Raw genomic sequence first — 18,545 nt, 5'->3', positions numbered from 1 at the left:
TGGAGTCAATCCTCTCAAACGCTGCCACTGCTTTACCAACCAAGTTTATTCTGAAGCCTTGGTGGTCATTTCTTTTTTTTTTCTTCCACTCCTCCCACCCCTTGGTCGTCATTTCATTACTGTTCGCAGTACCCTCATCAGGAGTAGCTTCCAGCTTAAGAAACCATTTTCTTTGCTCACCCCTAAGAAGCAACTCCTCATCCATGCAAGTTTGATCATGAGATTGCAGCAATTCAGTCACAGCTTCAGGCTCTGCTTCTAATTCTAGTTCTTATGCTATTTCCCTATTAGGCCCTAACAAGAGAGTCAGCCTGTCTTTTGAAGCCAGGCATTGACTTCTCCTCTCTAGCTATGAAAGTCCCAGGTAGCATCTTTTTCCAATATAAGGCTGTTTCATCTACATTGAAAATCCGTTGTTTAGTGTAGCTGCCTTCATTGACGATCTCAGCTAGATCTTCTGATAACTTGCTGCAGCTTCTACATCAGCACTTGCTGCTTCACCTTGCACTTTCATATCATGGAGACTGCTTCTTTCCTTAAACCTCATGAACCAGCCAACGTCTGCTGGCTTCCACCCTTTCTTCTGCAGATTCCTCACCTCTCAGCCTCCATGGAATTAAAGAGAGTTAGGGCCTTGCTCTGGATTGGGCTTTGGCTTAAGGGACATGTTGTGGCTCATTTGATCTTTTATCTAGACCTCTAAAACTTTCCCCATATCAGCAATAAGGCTGTTTAGCTCTTTTATCATTTGTGTGTTCACTGGAGCAGCACTTGTAATTTCTTTCAAGACCTTTTCTTTCTCATTCACAACCTGGATAACTTGTTCCAGACTCCTGTTAATGTTTGGCATAAGAGGCCTAGCTTTTGGCCTATCTTGGCTTTCAATATGCCTCCCTCACTAAGCTTATTGTGTCTAGCTTTTGATTTATTTATTTATTTATTTGAGACAGAGTCTCACTCTGTTGCCCAGGCTAGAGTGAGTGCCGTGGCGTCAGCCTAGCTCACAGCAACCTCAAACTCCTGGGCTCAAGCAATCCTCCTGCCTCAGCCTCCTGAGTAGCTGGGACCACAGGCATGTGCCACCATGCCCGGCTAATTTTTTCTCTATATATTAGTTGGCCAATTAATTTCTTTCTATTTTTAGTAGAGACAGGGTCTCGCTCTTGCTCAGGCTGGTTTTGAACTCCTCACCTTGAGCAATCTGCCCGCCTCTGCCTCCCAGAGTGCTAGGATTACAGGCGAGAGCCACTGTGCCTGGCTTCTAGCTTTTGATTTAAAGTGACAGACGTGGGCCGGGCACGGTGGCTCATGCCTGTAATCCTAGCACTCTGGGAGGCCGAGGCGGGCGGATTGCTCGAGGTCAGGAGTTCGAAACCAGCCTGAGCAAGAGCGAGACCCTGTCTCTACTATCAATAGAAATAAATTAATTGGCCAACTAATATATATAGAAAAAAATTAGCTGGGCATGGTGGCACATGCCTGTAGTCCTAGCCACTCGGGAAGCTGAGGCAGGAGGATCGCCTGACCCCAGGAGTTTGAGGTTGCTGTGAGCTAGGCTGACGCCACGGCATTCACTCTAGCCTGGGCAACAGAGTGAGACTCTGTCTCAAAAAAAAAAATAAATAAAAAATAAAGTGACAGACGTGGACTCTTCCTTCCACTTGAACACTTAGAGGCCGTTGTAGGGTTAGCATTAATAATCGGCCTAATTTGAATATCATTGTGTCTCCCTGTGCGGCAGGTGGGGGCCCGAGGGGTGTTGGGGCAAGAAAATAGTGTTTCTCTGCCTCCCCTTCTAGACCGTAAATGCCAGCAGAGCAGGGATCTAGTTTCTCTTGTTTCCTGCTCTAGTCCAAGAGTCTAGCACAGTGCCTGGCGTTTATAGAAGGTACCCAAGAAATGTTTGTTGAATGAATAAATGAACCCAGATACGGGGAAACATTCTGATGATAAAGCTTCCTGACAGGGGGGCTGGTGGAGGAGGCACGCTGATCCTTCCTGGCTGTGCCTCTTGTTCCATGCTATGTCATGGACACCTGGCCCCAAAGGCACTAGGAGCTTGTGTCTCAGGCACAGACCTTGGGCAGTAGTCCCTGTCTGGGGCTGTGGGGAGGGTGCACCTAGAATTCCTCAGCTTAGATGGGAGTGTGAATGAGAGCGGTGGAAGAGCAATGGATTCACCCACACGGACCCAGGGAGACCAGGCTGGGGTGTGGGCGTGCAGGGTGGGGGTGGGAGGCTTAGCACAATAACACAATAACCCGAGAACAGAGGATTGGGTCTGAACTCGGAAAACAGCAGAAGAGAGAAGAGGAGACAGAGGTTTGATAAATATTTAAGAGGCAAATTCAGCAGGGCTTGGTGACTGGGTATTGAGGAGAAAGGAATGAGGGCACCAAGAATGGTCCCAAGGCTTGAAGAGAATCAATCAGTGCGACAGCCACGTCTTTGTGGCCTGCAGTTTTCCCTAGTCGAAGGGCACAAACAGCCACTGGGCTCCTGTGCGTTCCCACAGCGCATTCAGGACCTACAGATGCCGGTTCTGTGTTGCGCTTGAGGGACACGTCCCCAAGCAGAGAGGGCGCGGGCCCGGTCTTGAGCCGGACGCCTGGTCACTGCAGGCCAGGGGATAGAGGGTGCCCTGGGCCGTGGGGGATGAAGTCGGAGGAACTGTCGCAGGGAGACGTTTAAGCGGTGTCTCCGCAGAAGAACAGGGGTTTGCAAGAGGATGGCGAGAGGTGGGCAAAGCGAATTTGGGTTGGAAGTAAAGAACGAGGAAACGCAGTGTGATGGGAGGCGTCGAGTGGCCGAGCACGGGGGCTGTGAGGCGAGGGTCAGGGTACGACGCGCCAGGCTGGGCAGCACGCTGGACGCCGAGCTGTAGTTTGGTTTATCTCCCCGTCACCCGGGAAAGACACAATGCTGCCCTAAGTCTTGGGTCGCTCCGGACCATACTGACAACGTTGGGTGCGCTGGTGCGACACCAGGGAAGGCAGCCAGAAATCCCGCGGCGGGAGCGGGAGAGGAGGTGCTCATAGCTGGGGACCTGCGAGTCCCTCTACCGAGTCCCCCAGAGCGCTGGCTTTGGGCAGAACCATTCTCCCTAGATGGAGAGGGGAGGAGAAATCCTTCACTCCGACCCCAACGCGGAACCACTAGGACTTGCACTCGGCTCTTCTTGCTCTTCTTTTCTTTTTGTGCCCTGTAGCACCACCACTAGCAACCCTCGCTCGCGGCCCTGAGTCCCGGGCCACTCGTTGCCCTCGGCCACCCCTGTCTCCACGCGTGGTGCGGCCCGGCGGGCGCCCGCTCGGCGCAGGTTATAAAGGTCCGGCTGCGGCAGCGGACTGCGGACTCGAGATGCGCCCGAAGGAGCTTGGGCAGAGCTGCGCCGGGGACCGGCCGGGCCCCGGACGCGGACCCGGGGACCCCGCAGCGGTCACCCCTGCTCCCCCGCCCGCAGCCAGTCCGGCTCCAGAGCCCTCGGCCGAGCCCGGACCCGCTCCCGCGCAGGCACCGCGGGTTGGACAGGGAGCGGGATCCAGAGCAGCCTCCGGATCCCAATCCGCCTCGGAAGCCCCTGCCGGAGCTCGCCCGGCCTCCGAGGCTGGAGCCAAGCGGAATGCGCAGTCCGTGCCCGACAACTCGGACGCGCCGTGGACTCGCTTCGTATTCCAAGGGCCCTTTGGTCCCCGGGCCACTGGCCTGGGGACTGGAAAGGCAGCGGGCATCTGGAAGACGCCAGCCGCCTACATTGGCCGGCGGCCGGGGGTGTCGGGTCCTGAGCGCGCCGCCTTTATTCGGGAGCTGGAGGAAGGTAAACCGGGTCCCAGGGATCCCGGGGCGAGTGGGACTAGGGCAGCTCCAGGGAGGAGGGGGCCTCGTGGGGTCCAGGCGCCCCGCCCGCTCTGGCCCCCAGTGCTACCCCTCCACCACCTCCGCGATGTCACTGCGGTGCCTGTTTGATGCCCCTTCCCCACCCCCCTCCTCCCCCCGGCCGATCCCTGGTTTCTGACGGTGCGTCAGGTCCAGGGCCCGCGCTCCCCCGCCCTCTCTGCGCGCCTGTTGCTGCGACAGATCTGCGCACTCTCGGCGCCCCCCTCCCCGGTCTACCGCAGTGCCAGGAGAGGGGCGGGGGGCTGCGGGAGAGCGCTGCCCGCTGCGCTCTGAGCCTGCGCTGGGCCCGGCTCGCCAGCGACAGGGCGGTGGGGGTGGGCAGACGGGGAGGTTTTCCTCCCCTTTGGCTGCGGGAGTCAGGGTCCCTCTCCCTCCGCCTCCTCTCCTCGCCCATCCTCTTCTGGGTCGGGGGAGATCTCTGGATGGGGTCTAGAGGCTCCGGTGCCCCCCCAGTTCGGTGCGGGAGAAGTCTTCCTGCGGTCTTCTCCATACGCAACAGGTGCAGGGTGGGTGACTGCGTCTGTTTTTATGACCCACGAGGCTCCACGGAGCTGGCTAAGCTGCCCGCTGGGTGAGGGGTGATGAGTCAGTCTGCGGCTGTCCTTCCTCTTACTCCCAGCTGCCTCCGCTCTCCTAGGTGCCAGGGACCCAGGTGTCCTGAGAGCCCAGTTCCCGAGTCCAGGGGACTGTGATCCCCTTACTTCACCCAGGCCCCTTCAGGAAAAAAATTTTAAAAAAAGCCCAGTCCCATTGGCCCTGGGAGCAGGGCAGGGAGCGCTGGGTGCTGGCGGTATGGAGGATGTTGGGGGTGGGGAGGGAGCCCCGGCTCTTCTCCTGACGACCCCTGTAGGAGAACTGGGGATAGGGCTGGAAACAGTGGGTTGCCAGGTAGAATACGCCCCCCTTTTCCTGACCTGACTGGGCCTTTTCTCCCCACCTGCCTCTTCCTGCAGCGCTGTGCCCTAACCTACCTCCGCCCTCCAAGAAGATCACTCCAGATGATATCAAAGTGATGTTATATTTGCTGGAGGAGGTGGGTACTGCCTTCTGAACTCCGACAGGCCCCCTTTTAATTCTGTCCTGTATGGGTAGGTGTCTTGTCTGTTTCCTGCCTGGCGACCTCTCTGGGGGGCCAAGCTGGGCTTCCCTCTTATGTAAGGCGGGCAGATGTGGGATGTTCAGACCAGAGGGGCTCTCAGAGCCCCTCTGGTCTGATCTGCTCTTTTTCCATAAGGGGAAACTGAGTTACTTTCCACAGTGTGTTCATGGCAGACTCTGGTCTAGTACCCTGGACACTAGGGGACAGGGAAGGTTTCTCCCAGGGGCCTAGCCTCACTCTGACCCCTGCGTCCCCCCTAGCTTCTCCCACCTTTCTGGGGGGTCCCAGAAACCGGGAAAGCATTACCCATGGGTGGTGGTCCCTCTGCAGAGAGAGCGGGACCTGAACACAGCAGCTCGCATTGGCCAGTCCCTGGTGAAACAGAACAGCGTTTTGATGGAGGAGAACAGCAAGCTGGAAGCCATGCTGGGCTCAGCCCGGGAGGAGGTAACTGCCAGGGGAGGGGAGGGGTGGGGAGGGACCAACCTACATCGTCTCCCTGGCCACTCCTGGCCAGGCCACACTCCTCTCTCTTCCGGCCAGATTTTACACCTCAGACACCAGGTGAACCTTCGAGATGACCTCCTTCAGCTCTACTCAGACTCTGATGAGGATGAGGATGAAGAAGAGGAGGAGGAAGAGGAAGAGGAGAAACAGGAGCAGCAGCAGGAGGAACAGCAGCGTGATCACGCCTATGATGCCCCTAAGCCGTGAGTGTCCTGCCTTTGCACCTGGCTGGCCCCTTTTCTGAAACGATCCTCAGTGTCCCCCTTTGTAAAGAGGGACATAGGTGGCTGGGCTGCTGGAGGGTTGCTGGGACTAATTGACACGACCACCCTTAACCCTTAGCCCTGGGGGGAAGCCCACTCCCTACACCCCAACTCCATTATTCCCTCCCAGGACTCCCAGAAAGGGGAAGGGGAAGGTGAAGCACCGCTGCCCACAGCTGGAAGCCATGCAACGGAGGCTCAAGCTGCTGGAGCAGGAGAACGACCAGCTGAGAGAGGAGGTGAGGAAGGGGGAGGGGGCGTGGGGGGAGGGGCGCCCAGGAGCAGGAGACATTGACTCCCCTGCCCCTTCCTCTCTCCCTCTTTCCAGGCCTCTCAACTCGACACCATGGAGGATGAGGAGCAGATGCTCATTCTGGAATGTGTGGAGCAGTTTTGTACGTAATGTTGTAACTCTGGGTAGAGGGCTGTCCTGAGGAGTGCAGGGAAGAACTCAGGATTTGGGGTCTGGTCTGAGTTCAAGGCCCAGCTCTGGTACTTCCTAGCTGTGTAAGCTCAGACAAGTTCCTTGACCTCTCTGATCCTTCATCTTTAGGCTAGGGATGAATGAGCTCACCCCACTGATCTCTCCTGGGATTACTAGGATCAAAAGAGGCAACAGCTGGGGAAGTGCTTTGTGCAAACTGTAAAGAGCTCTACAGAAGCCACGGGTCTCCTTTAAGCCTGTCTCTTGTTATTTGGGGTAGTTAGGAGGGAGCCGTAAGCTGCCAGAGACCAGGCATCCAGGGCTGGGGCAGTTTAGAGTCACGTATTGGGCAGTGGCAGTGCCTGGCGCCATCCTAGGCACCGTGGGTGGGGAGAGTGATGAGTGAGCCATAGCGATGGTCTCCAAGGAGTTCAAGTGTAGCTGGTGAGTTGCAGACTCAAAGTGGCAACACCTGAACTCATGCTGTTCCCCTCTCCCCACCTTTGACCTTGCTTCCCTCTGCGTTCTGCAGCTCCCTGAATGGCCCCACTGGTCACCAGGCCACTGGATTAGGAGCCAGTCTCCAAGTTCTGTTGCTTCTACCTCCTAGGAATGGCTCAAGTCTCTTTCCTCCTGACTCTGGCTGCCTCTAGCCTGGACACTTCTTAACTGGCCTCCTTGCCCCTACTTGTGCCCTTCTAGGCCTTCTGCACACAGCCCAAATGAGTTTCTAAAACCAAATATGGCTGGGTGTGGCAGTACGCATCTGTAGTCTCAGCTACTTGGGAGGCTGAGGCAGGAGGATCACTTGAGCTCAGGAGTTCTGGGCTAGAATGTGCTATGTGAATCAGGTGTCCATACTAAGTTTGCCATCAATATGGTGGCCTCCCAGGAGCAAGGGACCACCAGGTTGCCTAAGGAGGGGTGAACTGGCCCAGGTCAGAAATAGAGCAGGTCAAAACTCCCATGGTGATCAGTAGTGGGATCGTGCCTGTGAACAGCCACCACACTCCAGCCTTGGCAACATAACAAAACCCCATCTCCCAAAAAAAAATAGTATAAAATAAAATCTGACCATGTTTCTCCTCTGCCTAAAACCTCCAAATAGGCCAGGCGTGGTGGCTCACGCCTGTAATCCTAGCAATCTGGGAGGCCAAAGCGGGTGGATCGTTTGAGCTCAGGAGTTCGAGACCAGCCTGAGCAAGAGTGAGACCCCGTCTCTACTGAAAAAATAGAAAGAAATTAATTGGCAAACTAAAAGTGTATAGAAAAAATTAGCCAGGCATGGTGGCGCATGCCTGTAGTCCCAGCTACTTGGGAGGCTGAGGCAGGAGGATCGCTTGAGCCCAGGAGTTTGAGGTTGCTGTGAGCTAGGCTGATACCATGGCACTCTAGTCCGGACAACAGAAGTGAGATTCTGTCTCAAAAAAACAAAAAACAAAAAACAAAGAAACCCCAAAAACCTCCAGATAACTTCCTATTGGCTAAGGGATAACCCGTAACCCTATACCTAGCCTGTGTGCTCTGGGCCTGCCCACCGCTCCAGCACTCCCTGGTGGTTTAGGTCACCTCTGGCCCTTCCTGCACTCAGCTGGGGCCTGTGTCTTCCCTTCTTTGCTTGGCTTCCCTCACTTGCCCTGTGGTCTCAGCTTAGTGGGTGGCTCCTTTGTCCAGAATTCCTTCCTAGACCTTGCAAGGCTGGGTTGGCTACCGCAGCTGTGGCCCCTTGCTCCCATATGCCCTTGACACTTGCTCCCTTATAGCCCGTGTTGTTCTGTCTTGTGATCTGTCTCCCCATTAGACTGGAGCACAGCATGGGTGGGATCAGGTCTTGTTGGCCACTCGCCCCAGTGCCCTGCTCAGTGCAATCAATAAACATTTCTTGAAAAGAATCCCTGAGTGAGGAATGCTAAGTCCTGTGGGGCCTGCTGGGATCCACAGCAGCCGAGGGTGGGGCAGGCGGAGGCCTCTGGGGACGGCCAGATGGGTCCCTGGAGGCCAGGGGAGCCAGGGCTGACCTCCCTCTCCCGCCCCCAGCGGAGGCCAGCCAGCAGATGGCCGAGCTGTCGGAGGTGCTGGTGCTCAGGCTGGAAAACTATGAACGGCAGCAGAAGGAGGTCTCTCAGCTGCAGGCCCAGGTCTCAAAGCTGCAGCAGCGCTGCCAGTCGGTGAGACGGCGTGGGCGGGACCCTCCTGGCCCTGCAGGCCCCAGGTGTCCTTCTCCTGCCCCTACCTCACAGCTCTGCCAGGTCCAAGGCCCTTTTCTGTGTCAGAGTCAGAGTTGGAGGAGACCTCAGAGAGCCCCCTATCCCACCCACTTGTCCCAAGGAGGGGACCAAGGCCCAGAGAGGGTCCCAGAGTCTTCTAGAACCCAGGCCATGTGACTCCTTGCCTTATTTGCCCTCATTCCACGTGACTTCTTACTTCCACGGCTGCCAAAGCCTCACTGATGAGCCTGGGGAAACTCGAGGGAGGCAGGGGTGCCTGGGATTGCGGGGGGCCACTGATGGGGGTTCACTGGTGTTGGGTCCTTCCAGTATGGGATGGAGACTGAGAAGTTGCAGAAGCAGCTGGCTTCGGAGAAAGAAATCCAGATGCAGCTCCAAGAAGAGGTGAGGCTCCCCCGGGCTCCTGCCCCGCCCTTGCGAGCCCCTGGCCCAGAGCGGGCTCCTCAGGCCCTTGGCAGCCGCCTGACTCTGGAGAGGACAAGCAGCTTGCAGGCAGGGACTGGGTCTGTCTCTTTCTGCTCCCTCCAAGAGCACAGCCCAGCAGGTGGAAGTTCAGTTGAAGTGAGTGCAGTGGAGTCCAGGGACCTGCCCACGTGCCCCTGCATGACACTCTTTGGGTGTAGGGCTGAGGCCTCTTGTCCTTTGGCCTGGAGGAAGGGTAGGCAGGAGAGGGGGGCTGGGTGGGCCTGGGTCCCAACAGAGCCTGCGGGCGGGTTCCCAGCTGCAGGACCTGCGGGAGAAGCACACGGATGGTGGGAGCATGCTGATTGAGACACAGGAGAAGGCGAAGACCCTCCGCCAGCAACCCCGGGTGTCCACTGGGTCTGTCACCCACTACGCGTACGGCGTGCCTCTGGTGAGGACCCTCCCCTGGCCGCCCACCTCTTAACCTCTGTGTGCCCGTGTCCCAGCCCTGCTGGCTGATGGGGATCCTCAGTCCCCTTCTGTGCCTGGGACTGTGGGTCCCCGCTTCTGCGGGGTCCTCTTGTAATGTCCCCCATCTCCACTGTAGCAGGCACTTCCTAGTTTCCAGCACACCCTGGCTGAGGAGCTCAGGACGTCGCTGCGGAGGATCATCTCAGACCCTGTGTACTACACCGAGAGGTTCGCGGCTGGGGCCTTGCCATGGGGGGAGGGGCGTCGCCTCCCACTCTGACCTCCGTGCTAACATGGCGCCCCCTCCTCTGCTTCCCTACACCCACCTCGGTGGCTGTCCTGGCCCCTTGCATTGTCACTCTTCTCTGTTTACACAATCTCCGACCTATCACTTCTTCCTGAGATTCCTCCTCATGACCGGGCGCCGGGCCTTGGATACTAAATGTCCTTTTCTCTATTGAAGGAATTATGGGAGGCCCAGAGGGGACACGCCAAAGCCGAGGTAAGCTGGCCAGGGGCTCCCTCATCACCTGCCCTTACCTTTCGGCAGCCATATAGCCACGTGCCACTGGTTGTGCCACCCCGCAACCCCAGAGAAGGCCCACTGTCTGGGCTGGCTGGGTGGAGAGTTGTTCTGGGAAGGAGTAGTCCCTTTTTCCTTCAGATCTTTCCCCCTAGGTGGTTGTCTGATTTAAGGCTGCCTCAAGTGGGGACCAAAGCTTTTCCTTCACCTGAGCAGGGGCTGAGAGGCAAATGAGCGCTGGCCCAGGAGCTGGGAACATCTGAGACTAAGTCCCAGCTTAGTCCCTTAATTGGCTGTGTGTCCTCGGGCAAGTCACTTGACCTGTCTGAGCCTTACTGAAAATGGATTTGTTCCTGTGGCAACTAGATGTGGGATGGGCTGTGATAGTTAAAGGATGAAGGAGGGAGGCAGAGGGGGCATTGTCCCTACTGGACTCTTCTGTGCAGCAGGGTGGGGGACAGAGGGGTAGGCAGGGCCTATGTGGTGTTGGTGACCATTCTTCCTCCCTCCCACCAGGGGCATGGGCTGGCACCCAGCTCACCCTCGCCCCTGGCTGGAACAGAACTGGGAGGAACTGTCAGGGTCTGGGTGCAGACTTGGGGAAGGGCAGGCCTGGTGGTTGGACTTTCCTCTTTAGCCCCATGGACAGGAGCTGTCCTAGGGGCAGAAGCAGAGGGTGGCTGGGTGCTCCAGCTGGTGTCAGCTCACAGAGGGATGGAAAGGCTTTTCTGTTTCCCTGCCCAGATACGATCTTCGCTACAGTGAGGAGAAGAAGCAGAAACAGAGGTTCCAGGCCAAGGAGGGGTCGATAGCGGCAAAGGATGTTGAGCCGGTGGAAGATTTCGAGCCTGCGGAGGAGCTGGTGCCCGAGGAAGAGCTGGGGGCCACAGAAGAGGTGCTGGCTGAAGAAGGGGTAACGGACGAGGGAGAGCTGGTGTCCGAGGAGACAGAGGCCTGGGAAGAGGTGGAGCCAGAAGTGGATGAGGCCACTCGGATGAACGTGGTGACCTCAGCCCTGGAGGCCAGCGGCTTGGGCCCTTCGCGCCTCGACATGAAGTGTGTGCTCCAGCAACTGGCCGACTGGCAGGATGCCCACTACAGGAGGCAGCTAAAGCAGAAGGTGCCCCAGAAAGGTGAGTGCTCCCGCAGGGGCCTCCCTCCAGCCAGCCAGCCAAGCTGCAGATCGTCAAGCCGATGAAAGGTGAGGGTGGGTGAGCCCCCTACATGCTCACTTGCCCCAGCCTGGCCCCAAGCAGTGTGCTGATTTGCATGAACTTTGCTTATCATTTGCATAGGCACCTCAGGTCCCCTTCAGCGGGAACTGTGGCCCCAGTGCTTGTTTTTGTGGAATTTGCTTAGGATTCCAGATCTCCATCCACTTTTCTCCTGGGGACTGGGCTGGGGGTGAGGGCTGGGACTATTCCCCCTCCCCACGATCCCCCTGCACCTCAGCTTCCTGTCTCTGCTGCCCCCTTCCTCTGCCCTCCACCTCCACCTTCCCTGTCCCCAAGGCTCCCCAACCCTGCAGCAGTGGCAGCAGCAGGCCGAAACAAACGTGGGGGGTGGGCTCGTGGGGCAGTGGCCCAGGGTGCCAACCCAGGACTTTCAGAGGCTGGAGGAGGACAGGGCTGGCCACCCTCCCTGGGCCTGGGAGGAAGAGGGGCCTTCTGGGGCCACCCAGGCCGCTGGGACAAAGGCTTCCGCCAGCAAGGGCCACAGTTGGACCAGTCCCCTGGGTGAGTCTGAAAGTTGGCTGGGGTCTCCTGCAGGGTGGGGGTGGATCAGGGCACTTCTCCCCAGCTAGAAACCCCAGGGCTTGCGCACATCACCTGCTGAGTGCAGGCCTTGTGAGCCCTGCCATTGTGGAGCTCACAGTGACATCAGAGATGATCTAGTGATGCTCGTGCAAGTCGGACCCTTTGCACTTGCATTAGCGCCTTTAATCCTCGTGCCCTATGAGTAGTTATTATCATCCCCTTTTCTTAGTTGAGGAAACAGGTTCAGAGAGCTAAGTGACTTGTGCAAGGGCACACAGCGAGGAGGAGAGCTGAGCCTGTCCTCTTCGCTACCGTGTCATATCTCCTTCCCTGGCCCATCCCTCCTCTCTGATGCTGTCCTGGTGCCCCACCTGGCCTGCTGGGTCAGCCCTGAAGTTTATAACTTGTTGGCACCCTGCATTATACTGGCCTGTCCCCATTTTTATGGCCCTTTGGTCACTGCTGGGTGGAGTAACACTGGCCTCATCAGGGCCGCTCTGTAACGTGCAGGTTGTAAACTGAGCTTTATGGCAGTGGGCAACCTGCGTAACTGTCAATGGTGGCTTTCTGTCCCCTTCTGATGTGGCTGACCAGACCCCTGCCCGCTGCCCAGGCCAGGCCTGTGGTCATCAGGCTCCCTGTTCACATCCACCCCCTTCTCTTCCAGGCTTTGCTATTTCCCAGCAGCCTGCAGAGGCCCCACAGACAGCTTGAGGCCCCTCCTTCCGCTGCCTGGCCAAGTCCCACCCACCCCAGACCCTCCTTCCTTTCCTCTGAAATGAGACCCCATGTCTGTCACCAGCCCAGCCTCTGTCCTGATGAATCTCTGTCCTGATGAGCTTAAGGGCCCAAGCTTCGATCCTCTTCTGGGACAGGCTGAAGGAGCCCCGGCCCTCATTCTGCAGCTGGTACACAAGTTGTGGCTGCTGGGCCTGGATCACATGGTGGCCCTGGAGCAGAAGCGGGGGGTAGGGGGTGCGGGTGGGGGGCTGGCTACCAGTCCTGGCTCTGAGGCGGGGCCAGCCTGAGCTGGGGTGGGGGCTCGGGTCCCAGGTGTAGGAAGCTGTGAGCACCCTCTAGTGACACACTCCTCACCCCTTGACCCTACATGAAAAGCGGCTCCCAAGTCCTTGTTGACTTTAGGGACCTGGCCCTCTGCCCTGTTCTTCGTCCTTTCTTCCCAGTCCCTGACCACTGTTTGTAGCCACAGTGTCTCTGCGTGTGGGTGGGTGAGGGGTCCCTCTGTCTAGTGGTGTGCCTCACCTCCTTCCCCGCCACTGGTGGCCTGAGAGTGTCCAGGCTCCCCAGCGGCCCAGCCGCTCCCTCCCACTGTCCTCCCTCACGGCCCTTGTTTCCTTGTTCTAGATGTTCTGCCCTTTTCCTCTGCTTTGCTCATGAATAGCTGAGGTCTTGTGCTCAGGCCTCCCGTTGGTGCCTGATGCACTCCTCACAGCGCTTCTCAGTCTCCTCTTGCTTGTCAACCGTGTTCGTGCCCGCTCGGGAAATAAAGGATCTGTGCGCTAACGGGCCCGCCTCCAGCGTCTTTCCCAGGGAGCATGTGCGTGCGTGTGCGTGTGTGTGTAGGTGCACACTCTGCCGGGCAACGCGGTGGAGAAAGGATGGACCCTGATATTGAGTGACACACCAAGGACTTGCATTCAATATGCCATTTCGGCATGTCCACAACCCCTGTGGGGTGGTGAGTGACAAGACCAGCATTTGTCAGATGGCGAAGCGGAGGCCCGGGCAGGCCAAGTGACCCTGCTACGGGTCTGCCAGCTGTCGCGGAATTGGGGTTCCAACGCAAGTCCTCGGGGCCCGTGCAGGCTCTCGTTCCTGACCCTGTCTGCCCCCAGGACGCTGACCTTGGCTGTGAGGAGAAACGCAGGAGTGAGGGTCACCCACTGTCCCAAGCTGAGGTCTTCCAGAAGCAGACCTGGAACAGGGTTTGAGAACAAGTACAGTTGACCTCTGCATCTGAGGGTTCTGCCTCTGTGGATTCAACCAACCACAGATCTCCCTCCGTGGGTTCATTCAACCACAGATCAAAAATATTTGGGAAAAAGAAACAATTAAAAAATAACAACAACATAATACAGACAAAAACAATCCAGCATAACAGCTGTTTATGTAGCATTTACATAGTATCAGGCATTATAGATAATCCAGGGATGATTTAAAGTGTACAGGAGTATGTGTGTAAGTTACATGCAAATACTACACCGTTTTATGTCAGGGACTTGAGCGTCCACAGATTTTGTTATCAAAGGGAGAGTTTGGAACTGATCTCCTTCGGATACCAGGAGATGACTAGTTTAGTTGGAAGGTGATCCCAGGAAGCACTCAGAGGGGGTGAGGGGAAGTGGGAATGGAAGGTAGCTAATGAAAGGATGTTTTAGGCAACTGAGGCTCAGTCCCGCTGGCGAGCTCTGGGAGGAAGTGTAGGTCTTTGCAACTGTCCATATGGGCTGTGGACCAACTCTGTTACCTGTCCTGGGAGATTATCAGAAATGCAGAATCTCAGGTCCCACCCCAGACCTATGGAATCAGACTCTGCATGTTAACACGGTGCCCAGTAACTCACCTGCCTGTTAGAGTTTGAGACACATGTCTCAGTTAGCCCACCGAGGGCTGGCGAAGCTGGGGCATGCATTCTCCAAGTCTTACTTGGCAGCGGCTGGGGGCTGCTCGGGGCACTGGCTCATGGGCACTTCTGGCCATTCAGGGGCCAGAGGAAAAGCCCTCGGGCAGAGAGTAGCTGGCACTCATAGCAGGATGCGGTCAGCATGTGCGGCGGTGAATGCTGAGGACGTGGGCAGGCACCGGCACCGTCTGCCGCAGTCCTCCCCTTGTGCCGTACGAGTGGGGCAAGACTCAGATGAACTCAAGCTCCACGTGGAGTTCACTCTGGCCTGGCATTGCTTCTTTAGGATAGTGGCTGGGCTCAGTATCTTAAAAAAAGACGGTTGGAGGGTGAATGTTATAGGCTGTTATAGGTCAGGTGCTCGAGACCAGCCCAAGCAAGAGCGAGACCCCATCTCTACAAAAAATAGAAGAATTAGCCAGGCATGGTGGTGTGCATCTGGAGTTCCAGCTGCTCAGGAGGCTGAGGAAGGAGGATCTCTGGAGCCCAAGAGTTTGATGTTGCAGTGAGCTGTGATGATGCCACTGCACTCCAGCCTGGGCAACAGAGTGAGACCCTGTCTCAAAATAAATAAATAAATTTCCCATGCTTTGTGCTCCTTAAAGATCCACTTACTCCCTCTTCCCCAGAAGTCTTTGCCTTTGATTTTCTATCCTTGCTCTTACCAGTGCCCTGACCACTCAGGCAAGCCATGTGCCACTGCCCAGGAGCCCGTGTGCCTCCTTCCCTGAGGCCACTTTCCCCTCCACACCACACTGATGACCAGGTGTACTGCTCAGAACTTCGAAACTTCACCCACCAGAAGGACGGCCCCTCACCACGTTCAGGGTCACCTGTGAGTGAGGCCAGGGTTTAGCAGCAGTCAGTTTTCAGGTTTTACAGACATGTCAAGCCTGCCTTTTTGTAAACCAGGACTGGGTCTTTCCCCTATATGAGCTGGTCATAAGGAAGCCTCCCATGAGGCCACAGGGGTGCTGTGGGAGAGACACAGGTGCAGTACATGCAGATGACCTGTGGGTGTGGGTAACCGTGCCCTTCGGACCTTCTCAGGCTCAATCTTAAACGTACCATTTCCACCCTGCAGTGGATTGCTGATTGGTTCACCCAACCTTAGGACATGGCGGGTCTGGAATGCCCAGCTTGTGACGAGCGACTCTAGTTGCATAGTAACTTGTCCAGCGGTCAAATGCTCATTCCCTGCTAGGCCCAGTACCATTCCAGGAGTGACTTCTTGAACAGTAAATGATTGCCTTCTTCACATGGCATGAACTTGCTCTAGAATAATCTAGCCCATCGTCTTTTTTAATATGGCATACAAGCTAGAATTGTTTTTGTTTTGCTTTTGTTTTTATTTTTGAGACTGAGTCTCCCTCTGTTGCCCAGGTTAGAGTGCCGTGGCATCAGCCTAGCTCACAGCAATCTCAAACTCCTGGGCTCCAGAGATCCTCCTGCCTCAGCCTCCAGAGTAGCTGGGACTACAGGCACGTGCCACCATGCCTGGCTAGTTTTTTCTATTTTTAGTTGTCTGGTTAATTTTCTTTTTCTGTTTTAGTAGAGACAGTGTCTCACTCTTTCTCAGGCTGGTCTCAAACTCCTGACCTCAAGTGATCCTCCCTGCTTGGCCTCCCAGAGTGGTAGGATTACAGGCGTGAGCCACCGTTACTGGCCACACCCCTGCATTCTTTAAGTCTTTAAGGACAGTGCTTGTCTCCACCACTTGGCTGGTGGGATGTGGTACTGCAGGTGCTAGGGCGGCTCCCCGAACTTGCACTTGGCCCTTCCCACCATGACACCTCTTAGTCCAAATGACAGGGAATTAATGTGAGAGTTCTGCTGGCTGTCAAGTATACCCATCCAAATTATGCACTCACAGCTCAGGGAAATGACCACAAGGCATGTCCAAGGACCCACTGGACCTACCGTGAGACAGACATAGGACTCCACCTGTTACCTGGCCTTTGAACACTCCCTCTCTAAGATGAGCCGAGGAAGGATGGCATTTTGGAGTCTGGTGCATCAGCTCAGGCCCTGCATACAAGAGCTTTTGAAATATCTGGATGTGTTTCTTCCCCCAGTGTACAATGACACTGATGAGTGGCTGGCTCTGAGACCTGATGCAGATTTGGAAACCAGGCAAGGGATCATGATTTTCCATTCTGGCAGCTGACATCAGCCTTTGGCTCATCTGCTCTTGACCTGTTTTAGTTGTGAGTTGAACAATACCCTCACTGGCCCCCCTCATGTCTCACTCCTAGCAACATGGTGGCATAAGTCACCACTGCAAATCCTGGGGCTTGAGGCCTCCTGGTTGCCATTTTGATCTTGCCCACCTTGCCACTGATGGTTAAGTGCTGCCACCTGCCTTCCCCTGTTCTGTGCTCCTGTCATCCCTGCTGCCACTAGGTAGCCCAGGTCCACAGTAGCATTCCCTACATCACCGCTGGCCTGGATGTTTGTGGGTTGAATTGTGAATCCTCCCTGCAGTTTATATGTTGAAGTTCAAACCCCCAGTACCTCAGAATGTGACCTTACTTGGCACTAGGGTCATTGCGGATGTCATTAAGATGAGGTCATTAGGGTGGGCCCTAATCCAATGTGACTGGTGTCCTTATACAAAGGGGACACTTGGATGCAGACACTCACATGGGGAGAATGCCATGAGAAGATGAGGGCAGAGATCTACAAGCCAGAGAACACCAAAGGTTGCCAGCAAGCCACCACGACCTGGGGGAGGGACATGGACAGATTCTTCGTCATGACCTTGCGGAGAAACCAGTACTGCCAACACTGGATCTCAGACTTCCAAACTCCAGAACCGTGGAGACAATACATTTCTGGGTTGAAGCCACCCAGTTTGTGGTACTTTGTTATGGCAGCCTTAGCAAATTAATATGGAAGATGGATTCTCAACAAGGCTTTACGTTTCCTGACTAGTGCATTCCTTGTATCCTCCGGGAAAGGAGTGGGTTTGGGATCCTTCCAGGGGACATAAGTCCTCTCATGGGTTCTCTTGTTTTACATAGTAATTCCATTCTTCGTGCCCCACTCCCAGCCTTTTGACCCTTTCCTTGATACTCTGCGGAGACAGTCTGAGCATCTTCAGTGCAATTGCTGCAGGCCATTGCTTTGTCCAAACTTCAAGGAGCCATCCCAGCAAGACATTAGTACTGGCTCCAGGACGTTAAATCCTGAGTCATGGGAGACTGCTCCCTGTATCCATAAACTCCCTGTCCAGCCATTCTACAGTTCTCCAGCCCACCCTCCCTGGTCCGTCAGCCTCAAAATCCATTCCCACCTCTGCTCTCCTGGCTCCTGCTGGTCCACGTTACCCAGGTCACTCAAGTCCTGCAGCATTTTGAAGTGAGTAATCCCTTTTTCCCATACGTGGGATAGTGCTTCTCCACCTGCTAAGACTTGATGCTAGTTTTTGGTGAGGAACTCCTGAAGGGGGACAGGGTCACATCTTAAGGAGAAGCACCATCTTGTGGAGCATCTGCCTCAAGGGGGTCTTTGCAGAGTCTCCAGATACGGGGAAGCTGCTCTCTTCTGGCAAGACCGAGGCTCTTCTTCCAGCCTGGAGGATTCAGAGAAACCTGGGAGTTGAAGAAGCATAAGAGTATCTCCTCTCAAGCATGCTGATATACCCCTGAATAAAAAAAAAAAAAAAAAAAAAAAGAGTAACTCCTCAAATGTCCCACCCAAGGTTTCTCGGTCCCACTCCTTTTGTTCTAGAACTTTAACAGAGGAGACTTGCTGCGGTTCTGATTCCAGCATCTTTTGTCACTTTGCGCTCTTACAATCAGATCTTGCACTCGATTTTCAGCACAGTCTTCCCTTGATGCGGTGGAAGCTGTTTGGCGTGCAGGCCGTGTCTTGAGTTGATAGGTAACTGCCCTGAGCATAACGTTCTTCCTTCAGGGATTCTCTGAGGATGAAGAATAGCCAACCAGCTCCATGGTCGTATTTTTTTTTTTTTTTTTTTTTGAGACAGAGTTTCACTCTGTTGCCTGGGCTAGAGTGCCATGGCATCAGCCTAGCTCACAGCAACCTCAAACTCCTGGGCTCAAGCAATCTTTCTGCCTCAGCCTCTCGAGTAGCTGCAACTACAGGCCTGTGCCACCATGCCCAGCTAATTTTTTCTATTTTTGGTAGAGATGGGCTCTCGCTCTTGCTCAGGCTGGTTTCCAACTCCTGACCTTGAGCGATCTTCCTACCTCGGCCTCCCAGAGTGCTAGGATTACAGGCGTGAGCCACCGCGCCCGGCTCCATGATCCTTATAATTATCATTGCTCTTCATTTTCAAATGCTGAAGCAACTGCATGAGCCT

The 18,545-nt window shown here is 55.6% G+C and overlaps 1 protein-coding gene across 3 annotated transcripts; it reads left to right on the top strand.

Moving 5' to 3' along the window:
* Window positions 1-3,274: 3,274 nt before the first annotated feature.
* On the top strand, window positions 3,275-13,098 carry HAP1 (huntingtin associated protein 1). 3 transcript variants are annotated; one of them, XM_012765765.2, is made up of 13 exons: window positions 3,306-3,817; window positions 4,851-4,930; window positions 5,327-5,443; window positions 5,540-5,706; window positions 5,897-6,005; window positions 6,095-6,161; window positions 8,228-8,358; window positions 8,728-8,802; window positions 9,140-9,274; window positions 9,431-9,522; window positions 9,758-9,796; window positions 10,562-10,950; window positions 12,242-13,098. In XM_012765765.2, exons 1-13 carry the CDS (start codon window positions 3,361-3,363, stop codon window positions 12,286-12,288), a joined length of 1,905 nt encoding a protein of 634 aa, XP_012621219.2. In that variant the 5' UTR covers window positions 3,306-3,360; the 3' UTR covers window positions 12,289-13,098. The 3 variants fall into 3 exon arrangements, with proteins under 3 accessions (XP_020136857.2, XP_012621219.2, XP_012621216.2); XM_012765762.2 differs by having other exon boundaries at window positions 3,310-3,817; window positions 10,562-11,018; XM_020281268.2 differs by having other exon boundaries at window positions 3,275-3,817; window positions 9,434-9,522; window positions 10,562-13,098.
* Window positions 13,099-18,545: the final 5,447 nt, after the last annotated feature.

This window comes from Microcebus murinus, chromosome 18, assembly GCF_040939455.1.
Source record: "Microcebus murinus isolate Inina chromosome 18, M.murinus_Inina_mat1.0, whole genome shotgun sequence".
Classification (NCBI taxonomy): Eukaryota; Metazoa; Chordata; class Mammalia; order Primates; family Cheirogaleidae; genus Microcebus; species Microcebus murinus.
The sequence above is the reverse complement of the archived record's forward strand: the minus strand, read 5'-3'. Positions and strand labels throughout refer to the sequence as shown.